This window comes from Molossus molossus, unplaced genomic scaffold, assembly GCF_014108415.1.
Source record: "Molossus molossus isolate mMolMol1 unplaced genomic scaffold, mMolMol1.p scaffold_m16_p_1, whole genome shotgun sequence".
In the NCBI taxonomy this organism is placed as follows: domain Eukaryota; kingdom Metazoa; phylum Chordata; class Mammalia; order Chiroptera; family Molossidae; genus Molossus; species Molossus molossus.
Genome location: NW_023425344.1, coordinates 225,557,253 through 225,584,243, shown reverse-complemented (window position 1 = coordinate 225,584,243; position 26,991 = coordinate 225,557,253). Strand labels below are relative to the sequence as shown.

Genomic DNA, 26,991 nt, shown 5'->3' with positions numbered 1-26,991 from the left:
CTCGGCATGTCTGTCTCTTCACCCAAGTCATCAAAAAGGATGTTGGGTAGGACAGGGCGGTGGCTGGACCCCGTGGCCACACCCAGAAGCTGTCTTCCCTGTTGACAGAGATCTGTGGATCTGCCCTCTTACCAGCCGCGAAGACACTGTGGATATACTGATTTACCTAATGACGGGCGAACATAGCGGGATAAAGGTGAAGGGAGAGGGGCAGAAATGGACATTCTTTCAGCCTTAGTGGACTAATGTCAGGTCACAAATACTCTATGGAGCAGAGGGTGTGGTTATGGCAGTCATCCTTGTACAGTAACCAGGCTGATGGGGGTGTGGAGAGTTCCTGCCAGATATCACAACGACGAGGCCCATCCTGTCTGGGGCCGTGGTGTCCTGGCTCCGGCCAAATGCGCTGACTGTGACTCGGGGCCATGAAAGAATCCCTGCTGTCTGCCCCTGCCCCTGCCCTGCTGGGTGGCTGCACAGTCCCGCCCTGTCCGCCTTCCACCCATTCAGGAACCACTGGACAGACACCCAGGGGCCTTTCTCTCACTGGCCTTCGGGTAACGTCACTAAGCTGAAAGTCCCGCTGCTCCGAGCTCTCCTCGCTGTCCCACTGACCATTCTGCTTCGTAGCAACATTTTGCAGACAGTTCCTCCGTGCAGATCTGTGTCCTTTCCTCCTTCCAGCACGCCATGCTTCCCAAACTCGATTACGACCAAAGATACTCATTAGCTGCTTAAAAACGGGGAAGACGCCACGTGGCGTTCCCCGGGAGCTCACTTTGGGGGGAATGGGTGGCGGTCTCCCGTCTCAGCCTTCGACCTTGGACCGCGAGCTCTCTGACTTCTACCTCTGCAGTTTGGACACGGGCAGAGTGGGGTCTCTTCTCCCTGACCTTGACTTTGGCAGCTTTGTCCCCTTCCCAGGTTCCTGCTGTTCCAAAGCCTAACGCCTGCCTGGCGCTTTCTCCTGCCCCTTGGGTGGTGCCATGCTCCCCTGCCAGGGCCAGGACGGAGGTGGCTTCCACCCGCTGCAGAAGTGGGCGACCTGTCCCCCGAGCGGTCTGCACTTCCCGCTGCCCGTCCCGCTGAGGGCCCTGCGGTCACGTCCTCTGTCTTCTCACTGGACAGATGGGAGCCCAGAGCTGTCCACGTCTGACTGGACGCGAGCAAGGGCAGGCTGAAACCCCGCAGCCCCACACGCCACTTCTACCGTGAGAGCTGCTTCCAGAAGGATCTCTCCTGAGGGCGGGATGGAGGAAGGCTCGGCTATGGCAAAGGGCTGCAGGCCACCTCCCCAAATAGATTCCTGGCACACACACGCAGTGTGCCCCCAGCCCGCCCTCGGAGGCTGGCAGAGGACGTGCTTTGGGAGCCGAGCCAGTGGCTGTGAACACACAGCTGCGCCTTCCTGCGCAGAGGACTTGGGTCCACACTTCACCGCTCCGCTCGGTCAGGAGGCAGGAGGGGCCTGGGTGGTGGGGGAGGAGGCAGGCGCTGCCGGCAGAGCCTTGCTCCCCTGAGTCCCCGTGGGGGGGCTGAGTCCCACTGTGTGTCTTCTTGAAGTGGCACTCCATGGGGAGGGCGCTCTTGGCTGCTTTTGGTTGACAGGTTGAACCACCAACAGCAACAGCTGGCGGGGGGTGGGGGGGATCAGTCCTTGTTCCCAGAAAGTGGCAGGGCCTAGGGCTGAGTTACTAAAAAATGACAATCTCTGACCCTTTTTGATAAATAAAAACCTCACTCCTCCCCAGAGTTCCAGAAGGAGCCTCCACCCCCCGTCGCGTTGAAGCTTCCTCGGTTTGTCTTCTCTGTATCCTACCAGCCAAGCTGATTCAGTTGTCTCACATTTTAGCTTGTTTATAAAAAATAGACATTTTCCTTTTTCAACTACAAAATTATAGTATCGAATATGCATTTTCAAAGTACTCAGAGCCAAGATGGAGAGGGAGGGCAGGGGCCAGGGAGACAGGATCGCATGGCTCTCAGAGAGGACAGTGAGGAGCTGGCCCAGAGTCTCCAGGGAACCGGAAGGCGTGGTGGCAGGTGAGCCCAAGAGTGATGCTGAGGTCCCCAAGTGCTCAAATTTCATCCTTTTCCACGCCCCACAATGCACCGTGAGGCGGCAGCACCCCCACTGGAGCCCTCTCCTCTGCCCAGCTGACCTCGCCCCCACCCCTGACACACCAGGCTGGGTGTCCACCCCAGAAAGGAGGGGGCTGCAGGGCTGGCGCAGTGCCCTCCTGGGGTCCCAGTGTGAGGGGAGCCCAGAGCAACGCGGGGAGCAGCCAGCTGCAGGCACTCTCTGTTCTGGTGCTTTATCCTCTGGTCCTTGTCAAAACATTTCAAATGCACACCCAACTCAGTTCTCTCCACAGCTTATTTCCTGACCTCAAAGGCTGGCAGCCCCTTCCCGGGCAGGAAGGCAGCTCCTCTCTCATTCTGAGAATGATTAGCGCAGCTCAGAAATCTCAGGATGGAGAGAAGCACAGGTCTGTAGACACTAACAGCTGGAAAAGACCATAGAGATGATCTAGTGCAAGCCATTGCACAGAGGAGAAAACCAGTGCTCAGAGAGGGTGAGTGATTTGCCTGAGGCCACACAGCTAGTAGGTTAAGGCTCGAAAAAGAAGTCACTCTGCATGGGGGCTGCCGAGGAGCTTCACAAAGTCCCAGGAGAAGTCCTTGCTGCCCCACAGAGGAAGATTTTCATGCTTTCTCTCTCAAATACTGCTGTGAACGTCTACTTCCATCTGGAGGCAGGCCGGGGGTTCCTACTGCTGAACCTCGGGCCTCTGATATGGGAGATGTTGGCAGTCTAGTCTGTGATCCAGTGGTCCCAAAGGGACCCAAAGACTGTCTGCAATCAAAACCCACCCGTGTAAGTGTTTTTAGCCAATTGTCCCTTGCAGAAGGCTGGAGAGTGTTTTTTCAACTGAGGTCAAAGCTCCCTGGAGGCTCTGCTGGGTCTCGGTATTTGAGAGCTTATTCCACCAGAGTGCATGCTGTTCCCCGCCCCTGGGGGAGGGGCAGTGGAAAGTAACCTCCTCGGCAGGAGCGGCCAATGCCAGGTTCGCTGAACACCCTGGGTGTCTGCCTTCTGCTGCGCCTGCCAGGGGCCTCAGTCGTCCACTTCTGGGTCAGCACCTGGGCCTGGAGCGGGGCTTTCTTCTTGCTGCCTGGGAGGGGGTGGGGGAGGGGAGGAGCTGCTGACTTCTTTGAGCTCTCATTAGCTTTTCCTTGGCTGTTAGCTGGGCAGGGAGGAGAGGGAGAGGGAGGGCAGGTGGGGGAGGGGAGGGGGAGAGTGGGTGACAGTTGGCTCCCAGAGCTTCCTGGTCTCCATCTGACTTTCCTGCTGCATTTCTTGGCAGACAGGACAGAAATGCCTGTTGCAGAGATGCCAGTTGGCACATGCCAAGGCTCCCTCAGCCCCTACCCTTGCTGTTCCCATTCCAAGGAGCACCTTGACAAACTCAGCTGTGATGCTCTCTTTGAAGGGGTGCACACACCTGGTCTTGCTCCTCATCTCCACTCTCCTCGAGCCTCCTGTGTGGCCGGCTCAGGCCAGCAGCCCCATTTCCCAGCTTTGAAGCCCAAGGCTACAGCTGATGTCAGAGGGCAGCTGAGCATCCGACTGAGGCCCCTGCAAAGGTATCCAGGGAGGCTAATGCCAGCGTCGCTTGGAGCTCCTCATTAACGAGTCATCCCTCCATGGACCTGCACACCAGGAGCAAGAGACTTGCTCTAGCTTCTCCTCCCCAGGCTCGAGTTCTCACTGGATGACTTCGGTCACCATCCTGAAAGGGACCGTCTAATTGCTGCTGTTGAGTCTTGGCTAAAGGGCCTTTGCTTCCTCTCGTCTCCTCCCATGCATCCCCTGGTCCTCTGTGTCGGAGTCAGCTCCTGGGGAGGCCCTCCCCACGCTGTGGCAGACCCTGATGTAATGAGCACGCCTCAGACAGAATGGGGAGGGTGAGCCTTGCCGCTCCAGCCTCCCTCACACCCTCATCTGTCAGCCGCAGAATCGGGAAGACGGTGGGAACGGCGGGCTGATGGGCACAGGGGCAGGAAGTGGTCTTTAGTTTCAGAACCTTCCTCCCCCCGTCAGTAGTGCCTGGGACTTCCCACCGAAGAACCCGAAGAGGAGATGGCAGGTGATGCAGAGGAAACCCACAATGACGGCCAGATGTTTCCTGCTGTGGCTCAGTTTTACAACCACCGCAAAAGGAAGCTTTGCAGTGGACAGGGCCAGGGATAGCCAGGCTCCATGCATTTGACTGGAGGCCATGTCTGGGTCCCCTCTGAGGAGCTGCTGTGTGTTAGAGCTCTTCCTGAGACGGCTTCCTCAGCCCAGGACCCATGGTGTGAGGCATTCACCGCACGAGGGCAGCGGAAGGCCAGTGGGAGCTGAAACCCAGCCTGTGCGCTGCTCCGCCAGCTGCGCATCTTTGGGGCTGGGCCCATCAGAGGAAGTTCTGTTTTCTGTTTTGTTTTCTTTAAATATGTTTTCATTGATTTTTTTTTTTTTTTGAGAGAGAGGGAAGGGAGAAAGAGATAGAAACATTGATGTGAAAAATATTAATAGCTGCCTCCTGCACGCCCCCTACTGGGGATGGAGCCTGAAAGCCGGGCATGTGCCCTGACTGGGAATCAAATTGGGACCTCTCAGTCCATGGAAGGTGCTCAATCCACTGAGCCACACCGGCTGGGCCTGTTTTCTGTTTGTGATAAAGCTGCGTATGGGCTAGTTGTACCAGGCCATAACTTTCAGTTATGTTTGGTTCTGTACCGGGGCCTTCCCTGTTCAGATAAACAAGCGGGGCTTCATGCAGGCTTGGTGGCTCAGTCCATCAAGCCACACAGTGCTGGGCACTGCATACCCCCAGACATTTGCTTTGTATATTCAAGGTCAGGTTGACTCTGAAGGCACTTCTCTTGGAAGAAGCTCACACAGCACTGCCCTAGCAGCTTCATGACCTGCGTTAAACAGCTCTCCAGGATCTCATGTAAAAGGGGGCATCTGTCACCTTCAACAGGTGATCTCTGCATTCATGATGCACCTGAGCCTTGGAAAGAACAACATGCTTTCTCCAAATGTCCCTCCTTTACCAAGGAAAGAAACGACATTGGCATGGGGTACATTTTGGATTCAGATTCCGTTTTGATGAGAAGCTAGCTGACTGAGCTAACCAATCACCCAGATCAACATTTCTCGCCACCAATTAGTCCTAAACAGCAGCTGGTCTCACATCCTTGATCCCTGAGCTGCCCAGCCTCACTCCTTCATTTTTCCCTGATTAGCCCCCGACACGGATGGTCTTGGGCACGTCTCTCCAGGCACCACGCCAATGCCACTGAACCAGCTTTTCATTGAGTCTTACAGTTCCCAGTAGGTAGCGGATGAAATATTCGTGTAGACCCTCTTTTATAGAAATCAAGCACTTTATGTATAGTATACCTAGAAAATGGCTATCCAATTGCAAAGCCTATTGGTTGGTTGGTTAATTCCATTTGATTAGAACCCTGGGCTGTTCAGACCAAGGTCTTGGGATCCAGCCTTAAATACCCTGCGAGCTGTCACTGTGCAACAGCCATGGGCCGAACTCGGACACCTCTTGTGTGATGCGGTGTCCTCACGAGGAACATGGATGGATCCGTGCAAATCCATCTCCATTTCCACCACTGGAACTGAAACATCAGAACACATCGCCCACCAGAGTCTTCATAAAAGAACAGTAGGACATTGAAGACTGTTTTTTTAAAGTTTTGGGCCTTTTATCATATAAATGCTAGAAATTTCAGGAGCTTGGGAGATTCTCCTCCTTCAGCTGGCCCTGAAAACATCTCTGTAAATCCCCCCATGTGCACGCATCAGACGCTGGGCAGATGTCTGGTGCTTTCTCATTCCAGATGCTTCGTTACCAGACTTTGGGGGACCACTGAACCAACCCCACTCCAGGACGAAGGGACGTCAATACATGCTCTCCACAGAGCTTCGTCAGCACCATCTGGCCCTTTCTGATACCCACTTCTCATGAAAAGCAGCCCGGTGGTGTTTGGATGTCTCGTCTGAATACCTACCAGTCTTCCTTCCTCATACCCTTGGCTCATGTGGTCAGCCAACCTGAAGGGCCTCCGTGGGGCTGCGGGAGCTCTGCTTCCCTGGTCTGCCGACAGTCCAAGGCGCTTCAGAGTGCGCTCTGGGCTTGTCAACACAATCCCTAAACACCCTCCACCCACACATCCAGGCCTCCAAAGAGACACAAAGGAATGGGTTCCTGCCGCTATCAGGCCATTGGGAGCGGAGGAACAGCCACAGGCCTCGCCCTTGACGGCCGGGGGCACCTCCTTGGGGTGTGAAGCCACATGGCCACGGCGAGCCAGCGTGGAGACAGCCGTGACCGGCAGGCCTCGCATTCTGCAAGCTCTGACGGCCCGGTGGCAAGGACCATGGAGAGGGAAGACCAAAGAAGAGAAAAGATGAGCACCCGTATTTTAATGGCCACCTACTAAGGCTACTATGATGCTTACATGTAGCAAATTCAAAATCATGTTTAAATTCAGTTAAAATGCATCTAGCTACAATAGGCAAACAACTAGGGTGCTTTCAACCCAGAATTCTTAGATTTTATGTTAAAAGGATGAAATAAAGGTACCAATCACACAGTAGTCAGGTTTCACAAGGCCTTTCCTCATCAGCGAGGGGGGAAGGCAGTCGGCACCGGTGGGTTTCCACCCGCAGGAGGGGAAGTGTGGCCAGTCCCACTGTGGGCGCCCTGCTCCCCGGCTGCCGCGTTGGTTCCCTCTGGGTTGATACGGACGGAGCAGGCTGGGGCCCATGAACTCAGCAGATTGTTCTTAACAAGTAAGTGAATGAGCGGGACTGAACACTCCTGTGCACCAGGCCTTGTGCTTGAATCTCACAGAGAACGGCAGGGGGGGGAGGAGGGGGATGCTGTCCTGTAGGCCCTGTGCAACATGGGGGAGACCTGTCCTTCAGCACTCTCGCCTGTCCCTTGGGGTCTCCTATGTGCCACTCTGAGTGTGCGTGGGGTAGGGCCACTTCTCTACAAGGACAGTGGACCTGCAGCCCACCTTGACTCCCTCAAGGCCTTGCCCCTGGGAACTGCTGCTCCCTCCACCCAGGGCTACCTGCCCTTTTCTCCCGGTCACACTATGCAAATGAGCTGACGAGGGCTGTAACTCATGCAGAGGCCACTTTCGCACACCAGCTGGACCACATCGCCAGAACCCATGCAGCACGGCCACCTCCTGCACACGCAAAAGCCGCCTACACAGCAGCACCAGCTCGCGACCGCTCCGCACGACTGCCTGAGTTCACAGAGGGAAATTTGGATTTTTTTTTTAGGTGAGCTACGGTTCTGAGCCAATTTATTTCGTGAGAGAGTTGGATGGCCTTCTCCCTGGGCGGCTGCAGAAGATGCACAGACCGCGCAGCCCGGGCGGCGGGCCGTCCATCCTCCTCAGCCCTGCACGGAGGTCAAGTGCCAAGCTCGAGGCTGGGCGGTCAGTGCACACCTTCTGCAGAGGGAGCCGCTTGGGCTTTTGCAAATCCATCCCTAGAAGTGAAGCTGCAGACATTTGCAAAAGAAATGGGAGGTGTTGAGGGGGAAAGCGCTGGACTCCCTCCCACCCCAAAGGAAATGACAACAAAAAGGAACTGAGAAAACGAGAGAAACCAAAGAAACGAGAGGGAACAAAACCAGCTGAACTTACCACACTGCGAGTGAACTTTTCTAAGGAAGTTCTACGACCTTGCTCACTTTCTGGCTTTAGGAAAAACAAACAAACAAAAAAAAGGTAGGGAGAAAAATACAGAAAAAAAATCTTCAGCTTACACGTGGTTTCCAAACAGCAGAGCGGCAGCTAATGGACAGAAAAGCGAACAGGGCGCAGGAACGGGAAGAGAAGCAGCCAGCGCTGTATGCGAGGGTCAGAGGGGAGACAGAAAACCAGCCCCCAGGAGATGGTGCTGCTCCGCAGAGCAGCGAGAGGGGTGTGCTTCTCCGGGCTGCATTAATCATCCTCAGGGCTCCTAGGAGCCAGGCGGCTCTGCAGGGTACGCGGCACGCGGCACGCAGCACTCCGAGCTGCCTGCTCACTGCTCACCACTGGCACTGCCCATGCGCAGGAGCCCCTGGGGGTTGTGCCCCTGAGCCCACGGGCAGCCATCCGGGGGGCCCCATGGGGACGTAGAACAGATTAGCTCTCGGGGGCTGTGGGGTGTGTGGGGGATGCTGATGAGACGTCAAGAAGCGGCTGAGGGTCTGGGTTATGACTTTCTCTGAGATTTTCCTGGCCAGATGCAGCTAGAAAGTTTGCTAACTTCAGTGACTCCCTACTGGCCCCCTAATGGCTCTCATTCTGTGCCCTCAGCGTAAGGAGGGCCTATTCATGTCCTTTGTAAAGGGTCTTGGGCTTCAGAGAATGTTCTGGAAAGAAAATGCTCTCAGTACCCAGGCAGGCGACCGCTTTCCAGGGTTACTCACAGCAGGCTGCCAGAGCTCGGGAACCTTCCTGGGGGGCTCTTAGCTGAGGGCCCCTGGCAGGGCCAGAGGATGCAGAACCCTGGGATACTCTGGAGGGCTAGCAGCCCACCACTGCCCGAGGAGGAGGCCGTGTAACTGACCGTATCACCAAGTTTTCCGCTTGTTCAAGGGATCTGGGGAGAGAATTACACCCCAAAGACCTGCTAGTGTATCCTAGAGCCCTGTCCCAGAGCCCTGAGCCCAAGACTGGGAAATCTAGAGAGAATATACACTCACATAGACACACAGCCACACACACACACACACACACACACACACAGCAAATAATGGAAATTAGGGAGATGAAGAAGCAGCAGGTGTCTGTGGGGGTGCGTGATGTGGCAAAGAGCAGCCACCTGTCCACATGGACAGGTCAGAGGGCTTCTCTGGCAGTCATGCCTCTGTCCTCAGCTGGCTGTCTGAAGACAGACAGGATGTTGCTGAAAGAAAATAACACACAAAGGACCCAGCACTGCAGAGCCAGGCCGGTCTCTCTCCTGGGACAAGGGACCGAAGGATCTGTGCTGGGCCCTGAGGACCACGTCAGGTCTCCGCCCGGGGGTGGCAGAACTCAGCTTCAGGACAGTGGGCAGCCTGGGTGGCATGCATTTGGCTCATGCCAGGCTGGCCCCAGGCCCTGCAGCTGGCATCCTGTGCCACTCATTCCTGTGCTCTGGCTACCAAGCTGGTGCTCACAGGGGAGCCGTCGGCCTGGCTCAGCAGGCCCTCTGCCTCGCACAGCCCCTCCGAGTGGCCTGGAGGACCACTGCCACTGGCACGTAATTGTCCCGGAGGAGCCGTCACAACCCAGCTCACTTGCCCCTCAGGGACCCGGTACATCAAAGTGACTAACCTTACCTTTGGAAATACTAGCATGGGAGGGGAGTCAGGGATGGAGGGTCAGAAGGCTGTGTCCCCAGACCTCTCTCAGCAGGAAGGCGAGGCCCATTCATACCCTCCATCAGCAGAAGGCTGTGACTCTCACATATCTTTTATGACCTGGTCGTGTATGCCACAGGGGAAGCCCATCCCCGAAGTCAGAAGACACCCTAAACCTACCTGCAGGTGCCGTGACAAATCCAAGCCACACCTGGAGACTCTCGGGGAGAAATGGAGGAAAAGTAGGTTTTGTCACCTTTTTGGGAGACAGTTAAGCCCTGGCTATTGAAAAGTATTGGCATGTGCAAGGACTTTCTGTCACGAGAATGGCCCTTACTTTGGGGGTTGGGTGGATACTTCCAAGGAATTTCATTTGTAACATTTCACAGGGACGCCATAGGCTCCTTCCTCACTCAAGTGACCTCCTCTGAGAAGTATTCCTCGTGCGGGAGGACCTGCAGCCACAGGTATGTTACTCCTCCCTGCGTTGTCTCTGTGCTCAAACCCCCAAGGACACGGAAGGGCCTCTGGCTTGTCTGGGTGCACAGACAGGCCCACGTGGCTCAGACTGCGGAGCCGCAGGATTTTGGGCTTTGGAGCCACGAGGAATAAGAAACACTTTGACGTTCTCCCGTGAGATCTGGGCTGGAGATACCAAAAGTCTCCATAACCTTCCTTGAAAAAATTCAGCATCAGAGACATTTATGGGGGTACCAGTCGCCTCTGCCAGGGCCCTTCCATCTCCATCCCTTGCAAGGGAACTGGCAAGAGGCCAAGAGTCACATTTTCCATCAGAGTAGAGATGGCACCCGATGAAAAGGGTGCAGGCAGCCGAGAACACTGGGCCCCTGACCATCGGTTCCTCAGATGCTCAGGGAGTCCTCAGGCGCCCTAGGGGCAGGACAGCAGGACACGCATGCTCGGGAGACTCTGCAGTTATGTACGGGGTGCCACCAGACACATGGCCCTGGCACAGGAGGTGGGCAGAGCACAGAGAGAAGGGCCGCGAGGCCGGCGGAGAACCTGGCGCTGGACGACCACCTGCTCAGGGCGGGGGGCTGGGAGGCTGGGAGCGAGGAGAAGGGATGGATGGAGGCGCTGTGCTCCTCCGGTGGCGTGGCACAGAAGCCGTGGAACTGGGTGCAAGGAGACGCGCTTGGCCACACGGGGCCTCAGAGCAGAGCCGAGAAGTGGAGGGCTTGCAAAGCATGCTGGGATCACGCACCACCTCTCTTCCTCCCCTTCCCAGACCCCACGTCCCTCTCCGCAGTTCCTTCCCTCCTCCCAGGCCCAACCGAGTTCGCCCCGGCTTTAGTTACCCCAAAATCCAGGTGCCAAGGGCTGCCGGAAACCATGACATAAGGCTCAGTGGTGGAGGCAGGAGGAGCTAGGGTACAGTGACTTCTTGGTTAAATTAAGACACAAACACTGTGGGGCAGCTGAGGCAGAGGAATGGGGTGTCAGGGAGGGGACACCCGAGCAGTGACTAGGGCCCTGGAAACCTGTAAGGTTCTCTCTCCAGTGAGGTGGCCGCCCCATCCTTGCCTCGTCCTCCTCCCCGGGCTGGGCTGGGAGAGACCATCTGTCGGGCGAGGGCTGGACTTTGTAGTGAGGGGCTCTCTCAGGTTTCCTAAGGGGTTCGCTGGTGTCACTGCCAGCCTGGCACGTCTGCACTGAGCCCCTGTGGCCTGAGTATGTGGTCACACTCCCTGCTGTGGGCAGAGCACGCAGACGGGGTAATGAGCACATGGAGACGGGATCCACACCACGACCTCGGGGGTGGGGACGATCCTAACTGTCTGTCGCTGGAGTGGGAGCAGGTAGAGGAGGGAAAGAAGACAAGAGAAAGGAAATACAACCCAAGGGATGAGACTCCATGTCACACCAGCAGCAAGCAGCAGGCAAGGACCAACAGCGCGAAGACAGGCAAGCCTGCCCTTCCCAAAGATACCTTCTTCTTGGCCAGCAGCAAGTCCTGGTAAGCGTTTGACCGGAGGAAGCGGGCATAGCTGTCGCTCTTCATCAGCTTGTAGATGTGCTCCTGGGAAGGAAGCAGGCAGAAGATACGAGAAGGAACTGTCAACCGAGGCTGAAGGGAATCCCCACCCAACCAGCCACCGTTTTAGGGAGGAAACAAACGGACCAGCGTGAGCTTGTGTGTTCCATGCTTGCTTTGTGTTTCTGTCCCACTCAGAAACCCAAACAAAACATAGCCTATCTCTTAGAATAACCGGTCTCTGAGGAGCATGTCCTTGGCGCCGTGTTAGGACGCAGTACTGCTGAATGATTAGACCACAGGCAGAGCCTCAAGAAGGGGCAAAGTATTGACGCCCCCACCAAGTGGATGAACCTCAAGGAACTGTGAGGAGTGAAAAAGCCCCAGAAGGCCACGTACTGCACGATTCCACTGATATGACATCCTTGAAATGACAAATTATAGAAACAGACACAAATTAGTGGTTAGCAGAGGTTGGGGATGGGAGAGGGCAAGAGAGGGGAGGGAGGGTATGGTTAAAAAGACAATAGAGCCCTGGCCAGTGTGGCTCAATGGATAGAGGGCCGGCCCTCAACTGAAGGGTCTTGGGTTCATTCCCAGTCAAGGGCACGTACCTGGGTTACAGGTTCGATCTCCAGCCCTGGTTGGGCATGTGCAGGAGGCCCTCTCTCATCTATGTGTCTCTCTCATCTATGTTTCTCTCTCTCTCTCTCTCTCTCTCTCTCTCTCTCTCTCTCTCTCTCCTGCTCCTTCTCTTCTACTCTCTCTAAAATTCAATGGAAAAAATATCCTTGGTGAGGATTAACAACAACAAAGAAAGACAATGAAGGATTCCTGTGGTGATGGATTAGCTCTGTATCTTGGCACAGCTATACATGTGATAGGGTTTGTACAGAACTAACCACACATTACACATGAGTACAGGTACAACTGGGGAATCTTTTTTGTTGTTAATCCTCACCTGAGGATATTTTTCCATTGATTTTCAGATAGATTAGAAGGGGGGTGGGGGTGGGGGGGGAGAGAGAGAGAGAGAGAGAGAGAGAGAGAGAGAGAGAGACATCGATTGGTTGCCTCCCACATACTGGGAATCAAACCAGTGACCCTTCAGTCCGTGGGCCGATGCGCTAACTGCTAAGCCAAACAAGCCAGGGCTAAAATGGGGAAATCTGATCAACTCAGTGAGTGTAGCAATGTCGATATCATGGCCATGACGTTGTACTATAGTTTTGCAGATGTTACCGTTAGGGGAAGCTGGATATATTGTATACTCTCTGCATTATTTCTTTCAAGTGCATGTGAATTAAGAAGCATCTCAAAATAAAAAGTTTAATTAAAAAAAATCTCCACAGGCAACAGTACAGTGGGTCCCTGTGCACGTCGAGGCCACCGGCTCCCCCTGGAAGGGTGCCTGGGAACCGGATCGTGGAGTCCGGGGCCAATGCCAGGCCCGAGGCTCACGTCCAGGAGGCAGATGCTGCGGCATGGTGCCTTCTCTTCTCCTGGGCTCCTGGAGGTATTTACATTCTGGCTTTGGCAACAAATTTCACCCTGGACTTCCAGCTAATCCCTGTCACTTCCTGGTCCCTTCCTAAAAGATCTGTCCTCACTAAGGGCAGAGAAAGCCTGGTTCATTAAAAGAGGGAGTTTGTGCCCTGGCCGGTTTGGCCCAGCGGTTAGAGCGTTGGCCCGTGGACCAAAGAGTCCCGGGTTTGATTCTGGCCAAGGGCACGTACCTCCATTGCGGTTCATCCCCAGCCCTGGTTGAGGTTGTGTGGGAGGCAACCAATCAATCGATGTGTCTCTCTCACGTCAATATCCCCCCCCCCCCCATTTGAAGATAAATGAAAAAATATCACCATCAGGTGAGGATTTAAAAAAAAAGAGGGAGTTTGTCCACTGAAAAGCGTATCTATCCGTTGAAATGGAACAGAGCTCGCTGTACGGGAGGCCCGGCTGTCCTGAAGGGCCCGTGACGAGGGGGGGGGGGGCTGTCAGGCGGAGGCTGGCCGGGAAGGAGGCTCTTCTCTGACGCACACTCATAGTTCACCCCATGAAGCTGACAGAGCCCCGGCGCTCAGGAGAGTGGAGAGCTGGCCCTTGAGCACCTGTTCCTCGGGTACTCCTCCCAAGGGAGAGTGGGAGGGAGGCACATTTTGGAGATCACTGGCACATCCCAGAGGAAGCTGGGGCATGACAATGGCTTACCAAGACCCCCTCCCTGCCCACCACAGGAGAAAGCGAAAGCACAAAGCAGAAACCCCTGGGCCACACGTGAAACCTCCCCACTCATCTTCAGTTGGACCACAGGCAGACCTGTGGGCATCGGCTTCATTTTTCCTCGTGTTTACGAAAGCAGGGTGACACCCACTAGGGAGAAGGGGCCCTCCAAGGAGCCAGGGGGATTGAATAGTGGCTTGGAGCTGCATCCCCTTCGATGGTCCAGATGTGCTCTGCTTTAATACACTGAGCAACAACACGCCTCACGAAGCGTTTTCCTGCAAATTTCAGACAAAAATCCAGCCCACTCTAGTTTTACGTTCCTCGAGGGAACAATGTTTTTATCTCATCTATGCATAGCATCCAACACAGGGTCAAATGTTAGCGGAACTTACATTGCTTCCTGGTTCGCTGAGATTCTTGTTTGAACTTAATGTTCGGCAAGTGTGCAGCCTCCACACTGTGGTGGTTTGAGATGGGCCAGTTCCTGCTCTGTGTGGGAGGAGACTGGGGCTCACACTCAACTCCAAGGACGGCCATATGTGAGCATCTTGGTCCATCCCGAGTGGTCTCGGAGCCCAGACTGAGGGATCGATGGTCTCTGCAGTTTTTGTCTATTTAAATGGTCCTAACATTTAAATCTTAGGTACAAATGTTAACGCAGAGTGAAAATGACTCGCTGCCTCCTTATTCTTGTCTCAGGCCAACATAGCCAGGTGGCTCCTGATTCATCTGAAGAGGGTCAGTCACACCTGGACCCTCGCTACGTCCCTGTCCGAGGCAGCAGATCCCTGCGTCTTGTTCTGACTTCTCAGAGGAATCAACATGCCCAGTAGGTCTTACAAAATACCCCCTTCCCCAGGAGGAGCAGGCGAGCCTCTCCTAGCCCAGCGCTCTGGCCTTGGCAATGAACTCCACCCCCATCCAGCGAATTCCTCCAGACCCCTCCTGGGCAGGAAAAGCTTAGTCCACGGACAGAAAGGACGTGTCCATTAAAAAAGACCAGGGTAAAGCAGACGCCTAAACACTCAATCACAAAAATACCTCAGCAGTTATCCATTGAGCATCTAGGAGGTGCCAGGCCCTGTGCCGGGCATTGAGGCGGCAGCCTGAAAGACAGAAAAGGTCCCTGCTGTGGTCAAGATCCTCTTAGGCAGGACCGATGCACAGAGATCATCCACTGCGACTATCGAAGTCGGCTCGAACCCAAGCCACTAGTTCATTTTGTTTGGGTCCCTGCCGTGGGTCCATTCCCATTAGTGGGGTACACCCTGCTTTTGTAAACATGGGGGCACATCCGAGCTGAAGGCTACAAGGAGGCACAAGCAGAGAGTGCTGTGGACGGATGTGAGCGGATGACCTCCCGGCCAGAGGTGGGCAATTGTCTGTCAACCAGAGGGTCCTCGTCAGGGTGGGAAGGTCTTAGCAGCCGGAAACGGGGACTGGGGGTAGGACGGGCTGGTCTTGCTGCTGTATCGTTTCATCCACCAGAGCAACAAGGACAGTCCAGGGGCAAGGAGGAAGGAGCAGCAGACGGAGGTGGTCTAATCTGGGGGGGGTCCGTGTGGGTCAGAGGAGCAGTCTGGGACCCCTGCCATCCTTCCCGGCTCACATGGCCCACTGCAAAGCTGGAACCAAGGTGGAGCCGGTGTGGGGAGGAAGCAGGGAGGGAGAGCGTGACCTGCTGCGGGGGTTGCACGAGGCGACCTCACTCTGCCGGCCCTGTGGCTAGCCCTTGGCCATCCCTGGGACGGTCTCAGATTGCCCTACGAGGGGACAGCGCCACAGCAACAGTGGCAGGCATGAGGCAAGGTCTGAGAGAAGCAGAGTCAAGAACCTCTGCCGATCTGTGTCCCCTGCAGGGTGGGACTTCAGGCCCCTCTGGTCTGGGCCTTCCTTCCCACAGTCCACAGGTCCATGACGCCGCCCGCCTCCTCCCCCAGAGAAGCAATGGAGCCTTTGATGTGCCCAGTTATGGAACTCTGTTCCTTCCTCCTTGCCAGCTTTGTCTTGGAAACACAAAGACAGTAAACAGGGGGTGGGTGAATGGCACGCTGAGGTTTTTCTGGGAATGAGAATTAAGCTAGGACTCAGGGTCTCTGGCCAGTTCCCAAATGCAATGAGTTTATCACTGCCAGGGACAGCAAGTGTACAAAGCTTTTGGCAGTGACCTCTATTGATTTATGGGGGGGTTCTGGTTTGTTTCCCCTGCTCTGCAGACAACCAGTCTTAAAGGGAAATGTATATCCAGAATCTGCAGAGCGAGAGAGCCACTGGCAAGACCAGCCAGCCCTCCAGGAGAATTCCGGAGGGACCAGGGAACTGTGTTCTTTTCTTCTTTGCTTTTGTTCCCCTGGTCTTATCTTTCTCCCTCCCTCTTTCCCTTCCTCTGACTTTCTTCTCCTCCCTCCCTCCCTGCCTTCCTCCCTTTCTCTTCCTAAAAAAGAGATGGTTGAGAACCAGCAGAACTGCCAGGGTCCCACCAGCCTTCCGGACACAGGGGGAGGGGGTTTCCCTGGGGTGAGCGCTGAGTCATACCGACCCTCTTAGCCACCTTGCCCAGAGGGGACGCTCTTCCCCACCCTCGTCCCCTCCTTGGGCCTGGCCGGGAGGGGAGCTTGGCCTGCCTGGGGGCCAAGGCGGAAGTAAGCCCATGCGGCCTGCGGGAGCAGAGGGCGTCCGCAGAGGGAGCTGTCTCCAAGCCGCCCTGTGCAGCTCGCTGTTTTGCCGGGACAGTCCTCATGTGGAAACCTCCTTTATTTTCAGACAAAACACAGTGAGCCTCACTAGCGTTGGGAAGGTCATCAGACAACTGCCTGAGGCCTGGGGCCTGAGTGTGCTGGAGCAGCTGAACTACGTGACAACACCTTCCCGTCTCCTGTGTGCTGTGGGTTCCTGCAGCACTGAGACCTCATCGCCAGCTTTCGGACGTCCTCCAGGGGAGGGACATCGGACGTTCTCCAGGGGAGGGACATCGGACATCCTCCAGTGGAAACATCGGACATCCTCCAGGGGAGGGACATCGGATGTCCTCCAGGGGAGGGACATCAGACATCCTCCAGTGGAAACATCGGACGTCCTCCAGGGGAGGGACATCAGACGTCCTCCAGGGGAGGGAGCCCACCGGCTGCGGCATTGGACAGCTGCCCAGCCCTCCTAGCGATGCTCATGGCTCCTACTTTTCTATTTGCAGGTCCCTGTGCCTCTCTGCCCTCCGTCCCTGAGCTTCCTGGAGCGACATGCAGACTTCGGGAAGTGCAGTCCCGTGCGGTCCCTTGGAGGACGGTGAGGCTGTGGGGCAGAATGTGATGTTGCTGGGTTGGTGGCTGCAGGGACCTGGGCTCAGGGCTGGGATTCAGGTGCTGACTCTGCCTTTGTCCAGCCCTGTCGACCACACAATTAAACAAGGAAATAAGAGTGAAAAGTATACACATGTAAGGTGATGAAGATCACTGGCCTTTATGGAGTGACTGTCCTTGCCAGGGATGGCGTGGGGATGAGACCCAGGTCCGAAGACTCCTGGGGGAGGGGGAGGGGCAGAGTCCACTATATTCTTCCAGTTGCTGTTGTTTCCTCTGGATTGGTGCTTATGTTTGAACCAACCCAGTTTATGGATGAGGATACGAAAACGCTAACAGGTTACGTGACCTGCCCAAGTACAGGGCTAGAATTTGAATCCAGAACTTTATGACCAGAAGCTCATGCTCTTCTCTTGCAACATTTTGCTTTTCGTTGTCCTTGAATTGGGTTTCGAGGGGGGTTAGTGTTGCATGGCGGAGACAAACAAAGTCCTCAAGGCGCGGGCAGAGGAATGTTAAGGACCCCGTCTCCTGGCCTGAGCCATCCCAGCAGGAGACGCAGCCTTGGCTCACCATCTCCTTTCGGCGACAATTCGCTACCACTACTGTCAGTGATGGTAACGGACAGGTCACCCAGGTGACACAGGCTCTGGTGTCTCACCTCACAGGTCGTGTACAACTTGTCTTTCATACCAGAAGGAAGGTCCCAACCTGGCGAAGCTCTGAAGGCTGACTGGGCCCCCGGGAAGTCAGAGCAGCAAATCTGTATCCTAGAGAGTTAACCAGAAGATCTCTGGGTCTCGCCTTCAAGAGGCGCTTGGATATCTTAAACCAAAGGTCTTCAGACCTTAGGCACAGTTAGCTGAAGCCTAAGGAAAATGAACCTCGTTTTCCACGTGGGTCCTGCAGAAAGACAGAGGGGGACTGCACCGTGGCCAAGACTTGACGTGGCCTTTGAGTCGGGGTCTGCTTAATGAACACAGAAGAGGCAACAGAAAAGATACCACGGCGATAGGAACACCCACTTCAAAGATAGTAGCTTCTTGTCCTCATGGATGCAGCTTTGGATGACCATCTTAGGACCATGTGGATCTAAATGAGAAGCCCCCATGTGGATTCTTTGTCCTTCTAAGCAGGGCATGGCCCATTTCCACGTAATGAAGCATTCAAGTCATAAAGGAGTGTAAGAGTAAATCATCATCAGCCTCCATCCTGCAAAGCATCCGTGTAAACACGTTCAATTTAACTGGCCAAAGGGCACAGCATATTGATGGTGTTCAATCCTTATCCTTAGATAAGAGTTGCTTCAAAGACAGCTTTGCATCTTGCCTCTTACCTACCCAGACACCAGGGGTATTAACTCAGGTGTTCCCCTTTTCCTCTGCAAGGTCATGGGGCTCGGTGCACGAAATCTATGCTCTGAAGCCTCAAGGAAGACATTTGGAATTTAGTTCTCTGATGCCGTCTCTCCAGGAACTGCTAGTCTGTGTGGTGATAAACAGAACCTGGCCCCAAACGACTGATTTGTTCTTTTCAAATTGCATCCCTCCCTCTGTGGTTCACCGCCCCAAAATAAAACCACCCACAGGATGGAACGAGTAACCCCTGGAGCGAGCAGAGCTGTGGTGTTCTTTATTAAAATATGTCTGGCATGGGAAGTCTACCAGGAAATGCCCTCCAGTTGAGGATTAAGATTAGGAAACTTGGTGCAGTCTTGTGACCCTGGCACACCATGCCACCACCTCCACTACTCGGACAAAGAGGACCAGCTCTCACCAGGCTGGAAGACTTCCACTTCTGAGTCATGGAGGGCGGACATACACCCTGGGCTCCGGTAGTCGACCAATGCAAATGTTAGAAGCCTTAGAGGTCTTGCATTCCTTAATCAAGTTGCTTTTAAATACCGAAGTTTAGGTAATAACAAAAACTTTTGGCTACAGGCTTCTCGTCTGCTCAAGGTGCGTGTAGACTTCAGGGTGTATTCAGCTCTTGCGTTATCCTGACCTCATCTGGCCTCGTGGCTGCTCTGATCATTCCACGCACAGATGAAGGCCACGTAGAGTGTTAGCAGCGTAGACTGAGGTCTGCTTAACGGAAGGGACCCTCCTCTGTATCTGCATATTCCTAGAGCCCGGAACATCTGTACTTTATAGGGGTATTCCAGAAGTTGCTGAGTTGGCATATTGTAGGAATTTAATTTACCGGTAGCTCCTGCTCACCGACTGCATTTACCGGTAGCTCCTGCTCACCCTGACGTTTGGCAAGATTTTTCAAACTAAAGAGCCAAGGGACAAATTGCCCCTCCCTCCTTGTTTTAATGATAGGTACAGCTGAGAGTACTATAATTCTAGACTGAGTTGTCAAGAAAAAAATTTTTTTATAAACCTAACCATGTGCAGAGCATTACTGGAGTGTTGTAGGGCTGTATAAAAGGAAAAGAAGACAAGACCAAATGCCTACTCCCATGAAAGAACTTTTATATCCAGAGGGCCCGGAGGCTCAGACCCGGACACACGGTGGGTGGGGCATCTCAGCAGGTTCTGTAGGTCAGGAACACGGCGGGGCTTGGACAGCTAGGAAGCTACAGGGAGCAAAGCCAATGAGCCAGGTTGGTCTGCCCCATTCAACTGTCAATCCATTTGATGAACAGATTTCCAATCCAATCCAATCTCAATGAAGTGTTTTCTTAGGTCTGTTTTGTTTTGCTTGTAAAGAATGATGTGCTCTCGGACAAGCTCTGCCTAGTGGCAAAAAGCTATGGGGGCCTTCTGTTTCCTTTGCAGTTCCCCCCAGTACTTTGTAGCCCACAGGTCAAGGTCTTCCAACTTCAATGGGAGAATGGATGTTCGTGAAATGGATGGATGGGGAGAGAGACGAGCTGAACAACCCGGTGACACAGTCCTTGGAACGTCCTTGGATACTCTGAGACTTCAAACTGAAGCGAAGCAGCCACTGCATCAGCCGGCGGACCCTCGTCTCCGTCCCGCAGCTGCGGAGGCTCGGGTGGGTGCCCTAAGACGAAGCCCTCGGTTCTCAGTGCTTCCTGTGGCTTCAGCCTGTCCTGCCAACCCTGCCAGCAAGCTTCATTCCACAGACTCCACAGTTCATGTTCGCGGCTCTCGCTCACTCCGCCCACCGCTGCCTGATCAACCCTCGTCCAGCTCAAAACCTCGGAAACGTTCCTACTGTCTTCCTGTTCCTTAGGATGACACTACAGGCCCACACCTCTGCCTCCTACATACTTTTTCTGCATTTTCCCTCAAGAACCCCTTTCAAGAGGAGGCACCTTCTTGCGAGAACTCTTTTTTGATCCATCTTGGAATTATGAGACCTCGAGGTATTAAGTTTTGTGAGTACACCTGTATGCACATATAGCACTTTTTACATATTATGGAACTCTCAGGGCTATTGGCTTGTCTGATTTATCAAAACTCCTCAGAGGGTTGAAGAGAAGACACCACCCCCATTTCTCAGACGAGGAAACTAAGGCACAAAGGTGAAGGTCCTGGCCTGCGACCACATAGCAAGTGGGTGGCAATGCAGGTCCTCTGATGCTCCCCAGCTGAGAATAGAGATTCCAATCGCTGGCATAAAGAACCGAGTCCTTTACAAAAATATCACGGCCCATTTTTCCTCTCTTCTCCCCTCACAGGGCTAAATCTATGAAATTGGAACAACACGGCCAACAGCTGAAGGCTATGGTTACAGCCCACAGACCTTTATGGAAGATTTGGTCTTGGCCCAAATTTTCAAAAAAGCCAAATGGATCAGCAAAACACAAGTGCAAATGCTGAGCCCGTGCTGACAGGGTAGCTTGTGAAATATTTCCACAGGAAGCAAACACAGGCAATTAACTTTGCTACAACAATGCCTGCGGTCAGACGGAAACCAAATCCTCACACAGAGCCTGTACCCCGCCCCCAGGCCCCATTTCAAATGGATCCATAAATCTGGCTGGGCCTTCACCTGGCTACTGACCCCTAATAACAGGGCGCAGGCTCACACTTCACAGGCATCCTGACCCTTGCGGGGTCTCTGAGAATGACTGTGCCCAGCTGAGGAAGCCCAGAGCTCCTGACCCCGGTGGGGTGGGGCCTCAGGTGCCGCCACTCCCACTCTGCAGATGGGCAGACTGAGAAGAGCCAGCCGGAAGCACGTACACGTCTAACCCTAGACAAAGCGTGAGGCGGAATCAGAATCAGAGCCTGCTCGTCAGCGCTGGGCCCTGCGCTGGGGACCAGGGTCTCTCCAGCTGTCAGCACAGCAGCCAAGCCCTCAGCAGTAACATCCAGGGGCCGTGTGAGCTGAACAGCAGACCCTTGGCCAGCAAGCTGGGAGGTCTGGGTGCAAGTCCTGGCTGGTCAGGGTTGCTGAGGATTTGAACCTCCTTTCCTTACCAGGACACTGCGGAACCACAGCTGTGTGGCTGGGGCAGGGGCAGAGCTGGTCAGGAAGGGCAAGGCAGTGGGGTGGCAGGGTACTGGCTCACTTCCCCTTGGTCCCTCTATAACCCTCAACTCCGATGCAGAAACCTTTGCCGACGGGGGCGTTGCTTTTACCACACCCAGACGAAGTCTCCTCTAAGCCCCTCTGCCATAGGAAGCAAAGATTACCCGCTCCCAAACCTCTGTCTTCAGCTTTCTGGATTTCTTGAAGCGTTTCAATGAGGTTCATGCACAGGGCACCTGAAACCACGGTTGCCGTTCAAATCCAGCCCACTGGCTATTTCTTTACGTCCCGCGAGCTAAGGATGATTTTTACAAGTTTAAATGGCGGGGGAAAAAATCAAAAGAAGAATACTATTTCATGAAAAATTATATGAAATCAAACTTTGTCCATAAATAAGGTTATTTTGGAACATAACCACACACACTCATATATATTATTTACTTTGTTACAGTGTAGCTGTTTTTATATGGCAGAATGGGGTAGTAGCGACAGAGACCATATCATTCACAAAAGCTAAAATTTATACTACCTGGCTCTTTACAGAAAAAGTTTAGTTAAAAAAAAATTTTTTTTTTCCTTTATTGATTTTAGAGAGAGAGGAAGAGAGAGGGAGAGAGAGATAGAAACATCGATGAGAGAGAACATCGACTGGCCGCCTCCTGCATGCCCCCCATTGGGGATCGGGCCCTCACCTGGGCATGTTCCCTGACCAGGAATCGAACCGGCGACCTCTTGGTGCATGGGTCAACGCTCAACCACTGAACCACACCAGCCGGGCAAAAGTTTAGTTTTTAACCAACCCCTGGTTTAGTGTAAAAGGCAGGCTACAGAATCAACCTATTTGCATAATCACCCTAAGCACTTAAATTGAGGAAGAAAATACACCAAAACAGACATTATCTCTGGGTGCTAAGGTTACATGCAATTTGAACTTTTTCACCAAACATGTTGAACATAGAAGTATAACAACAATTAATGACATCAGCAAAATAAAATAGTAAATATCTGTCCTATCCTACTCCAGGTCAGACGCTTCTAACTGTTGACAGGCTTCATTTCACCGGACCTTCCTTCTACCCCGAAGCCTAAGCGTTTCTGTTCTACAGCTGAGGAAAGGAAAACCCGGTTTCAGTCACTTGGCCAAGGTCACACCATTAGTTAGACGTACTTTGTACTTTTATGGTGGAAACAAAAAGAACAGGCCGAAAACAGAACTTGGTTTAAGAAGAGTGTTTTGTTCGAATTCATAGGAGACCCGTCTTAACCAACAATGAGCAACTTGGAGATGCTGAGGGTACCCTCCTGGCTAATCTATTTCAGGAGTGAGATATGATATATTTGCAAGTACCTGAAAAATGGCAGAGTTACTAGACCAGTGGAGGCTGTGTCTTCAGAAACCTGTCAAGGCACAACCTGCCAACCTCCCAGGATTGCCCATCAAATCCTCCTTGAATTAGAAATGACATACATGTCAAGAAGAGAGGACTGAGGGACTGCCCTGGGGTGCTCCCACACAGGAAGCTATGCGGAAATTAGAGGGCCAGGCAGGAATCCTGCTGCTGTGGCTGGTGTTGGCATGGTGATCTGGAGCCTGCTCTGTGGTAAGTAAGGCAGGATAAAGCCAACAAGCAGTTACAAAAAGGACTAATGCTGTCGCCCATGGCCCCCTGGAAAACCAGGATTTTCAGCATTGTGAAAGGAGGCACAGATGTAAGAAAGAAGAGGCTAAGTAAAATCCTCTGTAGTTTTCAATTTCAAGAGAAAGTATCAGTATGAACACAGGATATATTTTGATCACAAACAACAACCACATATTTCCTAGTTCTGTCTACTGAAGAGCCGAGAAGGATGACCAACTCAGGAACAATGAGCATCCGCAAGTGCCGAGATTATGGTCTCTAAAAACCATTTCCCTCTTTGAGAAACAAGAATCCGTGGAGGAATGGCTGATTCCAGGTGTGGGGCAGGGCCTGGAGCATCTCTGCTGCCTTGTAATCTGGACGACATCAGGCTACTCGGGTGATGTGAGAAGGAGCCAACTGGCCGGCGATGGCACAGTTCAGCCATCAACACAATCATGAAATGAATTAAGACACATCAACTGTGTTTGAATCCCTGAGTTTATAAAGATGACTAAACACCACAATAAAAAACCCTAATTGGCCACCACTGGATAATGATAGTAAACCACTCATTAGTTTGAAAACTGGCAAATAAAAGAAAAGAATCAAACATTTATCCTATCTTTCCTATATTACGAGACAATCAAATAATAGGGGTGTTCGATTATTTGCATTTCAGCTAATCAAAGAAGAAAGTGATAGGATTAGAACACCACCATTTATAATCCCCGATTAACTCCTGGATGTAAGCAATAAATACAGCTGCTGATACCACAGAAAGGGAGACAACTAGACACTATGATCTCACGAAAGAGCACAATGCAATCTAAGGAGTAGTGTTGCCCACAAAGACCGAACTGCCAATTTATCAGAAATACAGATGGCAGAAGAACACGTTAAGTAGCACCACAGGGCTGCACTCAGAAGAATCCAGACTGTGTGACTCTCTACAGGACAGAATCCGATTTCTTCATCAAATAAATAGCAAGGCAGCAGGGAGCGGAGGGGGATGGGAGAAGCCGGAAGATGAAGAGGCGCGTACCAGGCAGGCCAACTGACTGCAGTGTGTGGCCCTTTTTGGATTCCGATTTTAAATAAAAGTTAAAAACAAGTATTTATGGCCCTGGCTGGTTTGGCTCAGCGGTCGGTTAGAGCATTGGCCTGCAGACCACTGAGTTGTGGGTTCGATTCCAGCCAAGGGCACCTACCTCGGTAGTGGTTCATCCCCGGCCCTGGTCGGGGTCGTGTGGGAGGCAACCAGTCGATGTGTCTCTCTCACATCGATGTTTCTCTCTCTCTCCCTCCCACTCTGCCTGAAGATAAATAGAAAAATATCCTCGAGTGAGGATTAAAAACAAAACAAAAGAGGCGTTTATGGAACTATTAGAAATTTGAACACTTGCCTGATGTTTGATGATATTAAGAGTTTATTGCTAATTTGTTAAGGTGTGATAATCATATTGTGGTAATGAAACCCAAGGGTCAGTTTCTTTTAGGGATACATACCTAAGTATTTACAGATAAGATTATATAATGTGTTGGTGTGTATATATATATAGATAGATATAGATATAGATAGATATTTAAATTTGCTTTAAAATAACCCAGTGATAGGTGAAAAAGTAGGGGAACGTAGATAGAATGAGGCCAGTCTTGTATTGGTGATTGCTGAGGCTGGGAGAGGGTCCTAAAGATTTGTTGCTCTGCTCTTTCCACTTTCCAACATTTATAAGTTTCATAATAAGACATTCTAATAAATCCTTCCCAATGTCACGCGCAGAGAGATGGCACCAGGCTTACTGCATCCCGGTTCTGACCAGGATCCCTTTCTGATGTTCCGGGAACAACGAAGAGTTGAGCTCTGTGCTCTGGGCCATGCATCGGAGCGTCTCCATCCGCAGGGGGCTTCTGTACCCTCTCCTTACCCGGGCGGGTCCACATGTGCTCGGGAGCACACCCATGTACACATACAAAAGTCTATCAGAAAAAAATTTCTCATGACAAATATTTTGCTTTGAAGCTTCAAAGGGTATGAGGGACTGGCGATTTCATGCAAAGACACGGAAATCCATAGAATAAAATCTTTCTGGCACAGGCATTCGGTGGAGTTCACGGCCACGATGAAGCAAAGACAGTTCTAGCTTTGAGATTGGCGGGTGTTTCCATCCTGAAGTTCTAAGCGAATGGCAAGGGACATTGGATGCATTTTCATGCCATTATTTACATCAGTGCCTCTGAGTTTTTAAAATCAGATAATACAGTAGCCCCGCCCCCCCTTATCTACAGGGGGATATGTTCCAAGACCCCTAGCGGATGCCTGAAACTGTGGATAGTGACAAACCCTAGTCAACTTCTTCAGCTCTGTCGGAAATGTGGCAGCAGCTTCTTCGTCCACGGATGCAGTCTCTCCAGTAATTTCTATTTTATGGTCCCAACCTAATCCCCGAATCTGCGGAACCATCCCTCACTTGCAACAAATAGCTTGGTGTTGCTTGTTTCAGGGGATCCCTCGCTAAAGTCTGTGCAGACTCATGCTTTCTAGGGCATCGCTGGCATCGACGGGAACACGTGTTCTGTGCACGCCTTCCGCCCACCCCTCGATGCCCTGCCCCTCTCAGCCACACACGTCTCGCGCCCGTGGCTCTGACTTTCACAGCTTGAGGTGCGAAATGTGTGCAAAAGGAGCACACATTTCCTTTTCCTTCTCCGCAGTTTCAGGGATAGAAGATACATTCTTACTGTAGATCTTAGCAACCTCAGCATACAATGTTTTCTCTTTCCTCATTAAGAGGAGAACTTGGACCTTTTCCCTTCCAGGAAGCACCTTGTGGCTTCTCCTTGGCACGTCTGGATGGCCAACACCACTACTGTTGCGCTCTGGGGAAATTAGTAAGTAAAATAAGGGGGACTTGAAGGCCAGCACCGAGATACCTCGACAGCCGGTCTGCTGTGATAACTGAGGACAGCTGCTCAGCAGCCGCACGGGGAGCGCCTACGGCGTGGACACCTGAACAAGAAGATGAGTCACGTCCCAGATGCGATGCAGCGGGATCGCGGGAGAGTCCAGCACGCTGCTCAGAACGGTGCGCAATTTAAAACTTGCGAATTGGCCCTGGCCGGTTTGGCTCAGTGGTTAGAGCATCGGCCTGCGGTCCGGAGAGACCCAGGTTCGGTTCCCACTAAGGTCATGTACCTCGGTTGCAGTTTGTCCCCAGCCCTGGTTGGTCGTGCGGGTGGCGGCCACTCGATGTGTCCCTTTCGCGTTGATGTTTCTCTCTCTCTCTCTTCCTCTCTCTCCCTCCCACTGTATCTGAACAAAAAATGGAAAAATGTCCTCAGGTGAGGATTAAAAATAAAATAAAATAAAATAAATACAAATAAAACTTAAAAAATGTTTATTTCTGGAATTTTCCATGTAATATTTTCGGGCCATGGTTGATTGCAGGTAACTTAAACCACAGAAAGAGAAGCTGTGGATACGGGGGTACTACTGACTGCGGTTGCTGTTTGGGGGGGCACCTCTGTATTCCAGGCCCTGTGCAGTGTGATGAGATACCACAAAGACCGTCTGAAGTCCCTGCCCTCAAGGAGAGTACTGACTAGTGGGGGGAAAATGACAAGGAACCGGGCAATTTCACAAATGGATGAGGCGCCTCACGAGGCGCCTCACGGGGAGAGCCCGGGGGCCTCCTAACCGTGCATGGCACCCTTAGGGCACATCTGCTGGTGAGGCTGCGAAAGAACCAGAAGTCATCCCACACTGCGAGGCAGGGCTGGGAGGTGCCGTTTCTAACCATCAGCAGCAAATCAGTTTCCTACCTCCTGGTCCCTAACTTTTATGTCCCACACCCAGGGACAGGGCTGAAGGTTCTGGTCTTCGCCCCCCAGCTCTCTTCATTTCGCTCATCTGCAGGGTCCACAGAGAATTTGAGTAGTTTGCTCTCCCAGAGACAGGGCAGTGGTCCCCCTTTATCTGTGTT

The 26,991-nt window shown here is 52.8% G+C and overlaps 1 protein-coding gene across 2 annotated transcripts in view; it reads right to left on the bottom strand.

Moving 5' to 3' along the window:
• RGS6 (regulator of G protein signaling 6) overlaps nt 1–26,991 on the bottom strand; it is a 492,828-nt gene that overhangs the window by 13,593 nt on the left and 452,244 nt on the right. Inside the window, exons 16-17 of one of the 2 annotated variants that reach the window (XM_036258187.1) lie at nt 11,377–11,466; nt 7,735–7,788 (exon numbers count right to left, since the gene is read on the bottom strand). In XM_036258187.1, the coding sequence (XP_036114080.1) occupies nt 7,735–7,788; nt 11,377–11,466 (144 nt within the window). The remainder of the gene's footprint in view (nt 1–7,734; nt 7,789–11,376; nt 11,467–26,991) is intronic. The other variant, XM_036258184.1, reaches the window with a different exon arrangement.